General features: G+C 28.8%; 1 protein-coding gene across 1 annotated transcript; it reads left to right on the forward strand.

Annotated features, from left to right (window-relative positions):
- The first annotated feature begins 684 nt into the window (after positions 1-684).
- Positions 685-8,083, forward strand: LOC100169197. The gene is made up of 8 exons (XM_016807620.2): positions 685-1,128; positions 3,584-3,702; positions 3,983-4,081; positions 4,997-5,107; positions 5,169-5,425; positions 5,502-5,690; positions 5,753-5,870; positions 6,916-8,083. Exons 1-8 carry the CDS (start codon positions 1,080-1,082, stop codon positions 7,852-7,854), a joined length of 1,881 nt encoding a protein of 626 aa, XP_016663109.1. The 5' UTR covers positions 685-1,079; the 3' UTR covers positions 7,855-8,083.
- The last annotated feature ends 348 nt before the right edge of the window (positions 8,084-8,431 follow it).

Genomic DNA, 8,431 nt, shown 5'->3' on the forward strand with positions numbered 1-8,431 from the left:
ACAAAGACGAACAAAATGAAAGACGGAGACAACACATGCGGGTACCACGTCCTGTAAACCTAACCAAAATAAAAATTCGACATATTGAAACTTCGAGTTACCAAGGTAATTTAAAATATGTTAATGAATGATCGGGACTGAAAAAAATATTCGATAACAGGAACTTCGAGATAGGTACCGGATTTCAAGTTACCGAGGTTCTACTATATATAATATTATGTCCTTTGAAGTTTCAACCAAAACTGTACCTGGACAATTACTATAATTAAATAAACGCTAAACGCAAATACAACACGTCAATATCTTAATTATATCAGAATCCAGGGCTTTCAGAGCTGATTATATTACACTGTGTTATGCGTATCACAGTCCACAGACAAGTGAATCGTATAATTATACTATTTATACTAGTATAATGGTATATATCAGTGGATATCATTATTCGTTGCATAGTGCATACTAGTATTTAAAATCAATGGTGATATAACAGTAAGTTGTTGTCACGTAGGAAAGCCGTTAGGTGCCACGGTTGGTGCCACGGTAGGGGGTAGGGGATGTGAGGTGGCGAGCGTGTAGAGTATGAGTCGCGCGCGCATGTACGCCTGATCGTGTGCGCATGTGTGTTCTGTGGAGCGAGTGTCGTAGTGTATACGGTGGTCGTTCTAGGCTCTCATTCGCTGTCTCGCTCAATCGCTCGTCGATCGCAATAACATTCTCGATGAGCGGATGAGTAGAGGCGTAGAGCAGCAGAGCACGCGTCAGTGTCCCGTCGACGTAGACGATGACGATGATAATAGATGATAATAATAATAATAATAATAATAATAATATTGTACATAAATACATAATATTATTTTGATTTCGCCGCGGCTAGTGGCGACGACAGTCGGCGAATATTGCGTGTATGCGCTCCGAGTCTGGCAGACGGCCCATCCGTCCATAGTCAAAGGCCAACAGCTGTTCACTGTCGTCTCCGGTGTAAGTACGACGCGCGTCATTCGCACTCGTCCAACACTCCATTATCCATTATCTCTACCGCTGGAACGCAGTAAAAGCTCGTCTCGGCAGAAAACGACGACATGAGTGTCGAAAACCTCAACAACCAACAGCCATCGGCTGATCAAACAGGTAAATACTAAAAGCAATCCTTTCGTCCCTTCAACACAGATCGTCCGCTTGCCAGATTCGTACTTTACTCACGTCCGCGAAAGTAAAAGTGATGGGTATACATTGTCCCATGTACCTAGCTAGGTATGAGATCCACGGTTTGTCTACGGTGTCCCGCCAGTCCCGTCGATGGGTTTACGCGTCATTGCATTTTCTATTATTTTGATTTATATATTTATAATTATTTATTTGATTTGTATTATTTGGTTTACAATACTATAGACGAATCATGTTATTTTTCGAGCTTTTTCAACTACCTGCCTATTGTTAAATATTTTATTATAAAAAAGTAGTAACTAGTCATTAAGATTTATATTTTTCCAAATTAATAATTCCAAATATTATAGGTACTTGTTAATCCATTTGCTATAAATAATATATCTACCTAACATTTTATTTCATTTTCCTTTCCTGTCCATGACAAATTCACTGTTAAATCTAATCATAATGTAGGTACCTAATAGAGTAATGACTATTGAGTATTAAGCTAAAATCTAAATTAATGACTTGTTATCGCTTTTCAAAATACTGATTTTTATGGACATAATTATTGAAAATATTGGTCAACACTGAATTTAAACTAAAAAATTGTGATTACTATTATTACTTATATACCTACTATGATTATCATTAATATTTGTTCAAAATGCATTTATTAGTTCTTCTAAATAGTTAGGTCCTCATTAATTATATTTTTATAGGTAAACATATGAAAATGGCTATCTTTTTCAAGATGTATTAATTAGTTTTTAATAGTTCTTAAACCTTATTAATTATTATCAATCATTTTAGCAACTTCATGGATTAAAATTACTTATTAACCTTGTTGATTTTAAAACTATTAAAACTATTTAATGAATGTTGAAGAAGGTTAGGTACCTATTTTTAATTTTCAACATGTATTTAATAGTGTCTAGTTCATAGTTGTTTGGTAGGTAACTTATTTACTAGTAAATTATTGTCATAAACATATTAAAATAAATTTAGATAATACAAATAAATACTATTTGTGTTATGCAATAGGTAGGCTAGACCAATACAGTTTACAAAATAAATAGATTTTTTTTATCTATTAATGCTTGAAGATTCTTTAAGTTACTTAATACTTTACTGTGCTATATAAAATAACATTTTTATAATATGTTACTTTCCTATTATACTGAACTATCTTGGTATGTGAAACATCAGAATCCTGTTGAAGACTACCAAAATTTGCCCTCTTTCCTATTATTACAGATTACCTAATATTTATTTATATTCAGAAATCATATTTAATTTTTTGTGAATTTTTTTAATATGTATTGTTAGTTACAGAAAATCTCACCCATCTTTATTTTTTGAAGATTTTAAATTATTTTTAAAAAAACATTGGAGTTTTTTACATTAAGACTTCACCTTCTAATCCTTCTTCTACTGGGTACCGCTGAAAATTTGGTTCACAAATTTAAAGATTATTTAAAGACATGTTCTCAAAATGTTGATTTAAAAACAAATAATTATAAGTTTAATCTATCATATAATAGTTCTAAACATCGTGCAAAAGAACTAAGTCCAGCAGTACTATATTAGTGTAAATTATTATTTACTACTTTGGATATTATTTTCTTTTGCCATAAACAAATATGATGAAAATTTAGAAAATGCAAAATTAAATTACAGAGAGAATAAAGAATAAAAGTTTTGGTTCAAATGATAAATTTATGTGTAGGAATTATGTGTTAAACATTAATTAAGAGGGCAAAGGCGGTACACATAACTTAACAACAGTCAGTTATTAACTGATTTTTTATTCTGGATGACACAATGGTAAAGACCGTCTTTAGGGCTACCTTTGTGTTCAACCTTCAATAGTATAATACATAATTTCTTAATTAACTTAACTTATAACATATGGGAAAGTGTAAAATTGGGTACCATGGATAATTTTTAAGGTTTCATCTCCAGTTACAGTTAAGATATTGTGGTAGTCGTCAAAATAGCTGTAGTGTCATATAACATGAAAGTAGGTACCTTTTTATATTATAAATATGACATAAAATAAAAATATAAATATGATGAGAGGATATCAAATAAAATATTAATTATAGATTTATAGTAACTACTATATTTTTAGTTTTATAATAAAATGTTGATAATATAATCAGGCTAATCCAGTTTCATTAATTATTGTTAAGAGGACATCAACCATGCATGTGTTTGTCTCCGTCTTCACGCAGACGACAGAGCAAATTTTCTTTTGCCAGTTTCAAGTGTGCTGTTAGTTTTGATATTAGAGTGAATTGAATTTTATACTATAATCAAATATACTAAACGTTTTTTACAATTATATTTCTTTTAAATTTCCATGGAATATGTAATTTATTGAATTTTTAAAGGCAATCTAAATTATTGTTTTATTAAGAATTTTTTTTATTAGTTTTAGGTTCTTCAAGCAAAAATAAAAGATCAATACTCTATGATAAAACATTTCTTATTGACATTGTTGACAATATAGTCAGCTCAAAAGTGGAAAAGCTCATAAATTCATATGGAGGAGTAAGTTTACAGACATGTATTTTATTTTATGAAAGGTAGGTATGACCTCAGTGCCAAATTTTCTGAGGGTTAAAACGCTAGTGATTTTACTTTTTATTTTATTGACCACGAGTGTTAGTATTGTTAAATAAGATATAAACAGATTCGTATATTATGTATTATGCTCACATAACTATAAAATAAATACCAAAAATTGTTAAAATATTTACCAAGTATAAACCTAGTTTTTGTATGTATATTATTTATATTATTTTGTATGTAATATATATTTTTTTAACAGAAAATAATTCAATCATTAGAGAAGAGTACAGATTATTTAATATCAGATATAATACAAAATGAAGGAGCAAAACGTAGTACCAGTTCAGAAACTAATAATGTAAGAATATTTTTAATCCAATTTTACATTCCGTCAAATGCAACTTGGGACAGTTTTGAACTTTAAGCTTGCATAACTTCTAAACTAGGATAGCCACAATCTTGATTTTGGTGTCAAAAGTTTACTCTTGAATTGCTCTTTGACACCTTTATGGTTTTAAAAATTTTAATTTTACCTAAGTACATTTTTTATTTTTTTTATTTTTGTCCCAAGTTGTTTGCAGTGTGCTACAACTTAGACCAGTCTAATAAGAATGCTTAAAAATCATTTTTCAATACCAATTTCAACTTGGGACAAATATAAACTTTTTAAAAATGTTGTTCTGTAGTATTTAGAAAAAAAAAATTCAAAAAATTTTAATTTAAACAAAGTAGGTAGGTATGTGAATAATTATAGAAAGAAAACAAAAAAAATTCAAAATATAAATATTTTAACATAGGTAACTTTGAATTTTCCTGGGTAATAAAATTATGTGTACCTATGTGGCTATTTCCCAAGTTGTGTTACATGTATAAATTTTAAGCTACAATGTTTAATAATTAATTAAACTGTATTTCATTTTTTAAACTTTAAACTACACATATTTATCTGTGAAAAATAAAGAATACAAATTTGTGATTTAAAGCATCGTTAATGACTTACAGATAAAATTTTTGAGGACTATTTACTATTTAGAAATAGTGTAAACCGTGGTGACGGTTTTCCATCGTTACTATTTGCTTTTTGGGTTGTATTATTACATTGAGTCTATAGATAATCTCGTGTAGAAAATGATTAAAAAAAAAAGTAGATTATTTCAAACACAGTGCAGTCACGGCGAATAAGCCTAAAATTAATTTTCCTGTCCCAAGTTGTAGCATTTGACGGTTATTAAAATATAATGCAACATAACACTTAATTATATTGAAATTTCAGTGTAAAAAAGATATTGAAGTAAAAAATGGGCCATCTTCTAAACGTAAGAATTCAGTTGATCTCATTAATAAAGCAAATATTTTAAATATAAAAATTTTATCCGCTAAAAAGGTTAGTAAAATAATATAATTAACAGAAATGTATTTATAATCATATTTCTTTTCAAATAAAGTTTCAACATTGGCTCAAGTCTTTATTGAAAAAACACCGTACCAACAAAAAACCCACAGATCAAGTTGCAAGTGTACTAAGAGGAAAAGTTAGTTTAAAAATAGAATCAATGGATCAAAGTCAACGTCCTGTATTTGAATTTATACCAAAGTGGCCAGATTTAGGTGACGCATTGTGTAAAAAAAAAACAAAACATTCGGCCGAACATAAATATAATGGAGATAGAAGTGGTGATGATTACTCTTCAGATCAGTACAGGTAAATAAATGTTTTGTCTTCTTAGTTTATGTGTACTCTATTGATATTGTGTAACCATTAATAATTATACTTACAGTACCTCAGAAATTGGTGGAATGTGTGAATTGTGTGACATGCCATTTATGAATTATAAGGAGCATATAAATACAAAAAAACATATGAGAGAAAGTCAAGATGAACAAAGATTTCATGAATTAGACGAATTAATTAATGAGAGGCCTTTAAATGTTATATTTAACCAATTTATACCCGATAAGTCTGATAAGTAAGTCGTAAATTACCATATTAAAATGTAATGTTATTTAATATTATTTTTCATTTAATTAGGAAAATTAACAAAGATCAAAACTCAGCTCAGAAAACACCTAATCTTAAAAACTGCATAGAAGATACAGTTATTACAATAATTGATTCCGATTCAGATGATGCTGAACAAAATAATGGGGTAAATTGTATAAACTTAGTTTTAACATTATTACCTTACTTGTAAAAAGAATAAAAAAATATGTTCACTTTATTCACATTAATATTTAACATTTAAGAGGTAATAAATACTAATAGTTATTTCCATTGATTTAAAATACTATAGATTGTTCACTGGCTGGTTTTTCAGGGGCACAAAATATTTACTCCTGGTAGATGACAGGCGACATGATTACTAGCAATTACAATGTTACACAACATTACTAACCCAGGGCGCCGTGGTTAGTAATGTTGTGTATGATTAATATAGTATTTATAAGCAATGTTATTACTAATAACATTTTTTTAATGTATTTGTATTAATTTGTTTGATCGTTCTCAAAAAAATATTTCTGCTTTCATATGTAATTAAGTTACCAAAATATGTTTAATTGTATTGGTTTTGAATATTATGTTTTGTGGATACAGTTTATTATTTATAATTCGTTATGCGTGGTTTTAAATTCGCTCTTTAAGTCCTACTATAAAATGACAAGAAAAAAATAAACCACAATTTACGTGTTAATTGACAAAGTATAGTGAATAAACCAGAATTACTGGCAATGACGTATAGGACTTGCTGGAGAGGTATTGCTGGTGTATATAGTTAATGAGAAAGCATGCTTATTGTCAATTATACCTAAGTGCCCGAGAGCCCATAGAAAGAGGTTAGTGATTAGAAATCGACTGGGTTTTGAGAAATTGCACAAGTTAGGAAAGCTCACTCTGCAGGGTGCTAAATCCCCAGTCTTTAAAGGTATTTTAATACAATGCAATAAATTATAATTCCATATACCTAACTAAGTACATTCACTATGGACAATAAATAAATATCTGACTGACAGTTAGGTTAGGTTTTAGTGCCGAGGCCAAATTTCCCACACCTTGCTAGCTGATGTTTCCATGACGTGCACCATTTATATAGAAATTGGCATTGGATCACCCATTAACTGGATGTTTAATATTTGTTCTTATTAAGTTTAAAAATAACAATTAAAATGTTTACATATTTTTATATTTTTTTTCAGCCTTGTTTGTTTGGTGGTAAAGCTCCAAGTGCTTTTAAAGAACAAGCATCAGAAAGTTTAAAGAGAAAATACCAATATTCTGACACCGATATTTCTTTTGTACCTCAAAAAAGACCTAGTAAGAAGTTACATTCACCAATACATGATGAAATTAATTTTTATAAAAAAACCAAACGGAAACATAAAACACATCAAAAGTCATTGTGTAAGGATATATATAAAGTGGAAGTTGTAAATAGCCATCCATCAAATTCAAATAATGATAGAATTGCGTCTGATCAACCACCAGTTATAATACGTATCAAGAGAGTACAAAATTCAAAAAAAAAATATCCTTCAAGTGATGTTGAAAGTCATATAACAATATCATCATCGTCATCATCATCGCCATCATCGTCATCATCATCTTCATCACCATCATCAGATGATGATTATGATGATGATATCAATGTGAACAAAATACCAGAGGAGACTATACCGGTTCATAGATATATCCGTGTTGTCAGAAAACCAAGTTTTAGTAATGAAACTGAAGTTACACCTACAAAAAGCTACACAGAAAGTCAAATGTTTACATTTGAACATCCTGAGTTACGTCGAAATATCTATAAGAATTGTTCTTACTATCCTACTTACACTTGTATCCCTGACACTAAGTCTAGTGTTGAATACATTCAGGAAAAGATAGAAAATTTAGGTAATCCTAGTCTAAAATGTACATTGTCATTAAAAGATTCTTTAAAAGTCATGTCTAATATGGAACCTAAAAAAATTGGAGAATGGTTTTATAATGTTCCCAAAAAAATTCAGGATAACTTATCATTCAATTCCTTGTCATTAGTTCCACTTACTGAGTTGTCAAAAATTAAGTCCTTTGTAGTCCCTAAAGGGAATGTAAATAAAAGTTCATCATCCTCCAGTTCTATTGAAATATTGTAATTTTAGTTCATTAATGTTCCAAATGGTTTTGTGTCCTATCTGAGATCTCTTAATGTTATTTTCTTTAGGGATTATTTTTAATTATTATATTGAATTATTTTTTTTATTTGATGTTATATACTCCCTATTTATAGGTAAAAATAACCTTACTTAATTTATACCTACTCAAAGTTATATCCAAAGATGTTTAATTGTTATTCAGTTCATTCATACCAAATACCATCTAAAAGTATTAAATCAATTAAAAAAAATGGATCTGTACTTGATGATTATTTAACTTTAAATATTGTTTATAAATTAGTTAAAATTTATATTTTTTTTGGTGGCTTACCCCACTATATTGTTTAAAATATTTTATTTAATTTCAAAGTTTATGTTAATGTTAATATATGTTTATTTATTTATGTAACCATTTTATTTTATTTGTGGAATGTTGTTCTGTCAGTGCCTTGTTGAAAATTATAGTCCAAACTTTTATAAAATTATTGTATATGAATTAATCCAACGGAACCATATATAAATCAACTTAATAATTAAAGGAATTTAATTTATCAACAAAATTATTTTATTAGGATTA

The sequence above is a fragment of the Acyrthosiphon pisum genome, chromosome X (assembly GCF_005508785.2).
Source record: "Acyrthosiphon pisum isolate AL4f chromosome X, pea_aphid_22Mar2018_4r6ur, whole genome shotgun sequence".
Classification (NCBI taxonomy): domain Eukaryota; kingdom Metazoa; phylum Arthropoda; class Insecta; order Hemiptera; family Aphididae; genus Acyrthosiphon; species Acyrthosiphon pisum.

Excerpts from the sequence above, each read along its gene's own strand:
- LOC100169197 (XM_016807620.2), top strand. The coding sequence starts at position 1,080 with ATGAGTGTCGAAAACCTCAACAACCAACAGCCATCGGCTGATCAAACA. Across the intron at positions 1,129-3,583 it reads GCCATCGGCTGATCAAACAG|TTTTAGGTTCTTCAAGCAAA; the intron begins GTAAATACTAAA and ends TTTTTTTATTAG. Across the intron at positions 3,703-3,982 it reads TCATAAATTCATATGGAGGA|AAAATAATTCAATCATTAGA; the intron begins GTAAGTTTACAG and ends TTTTTTTAACAG.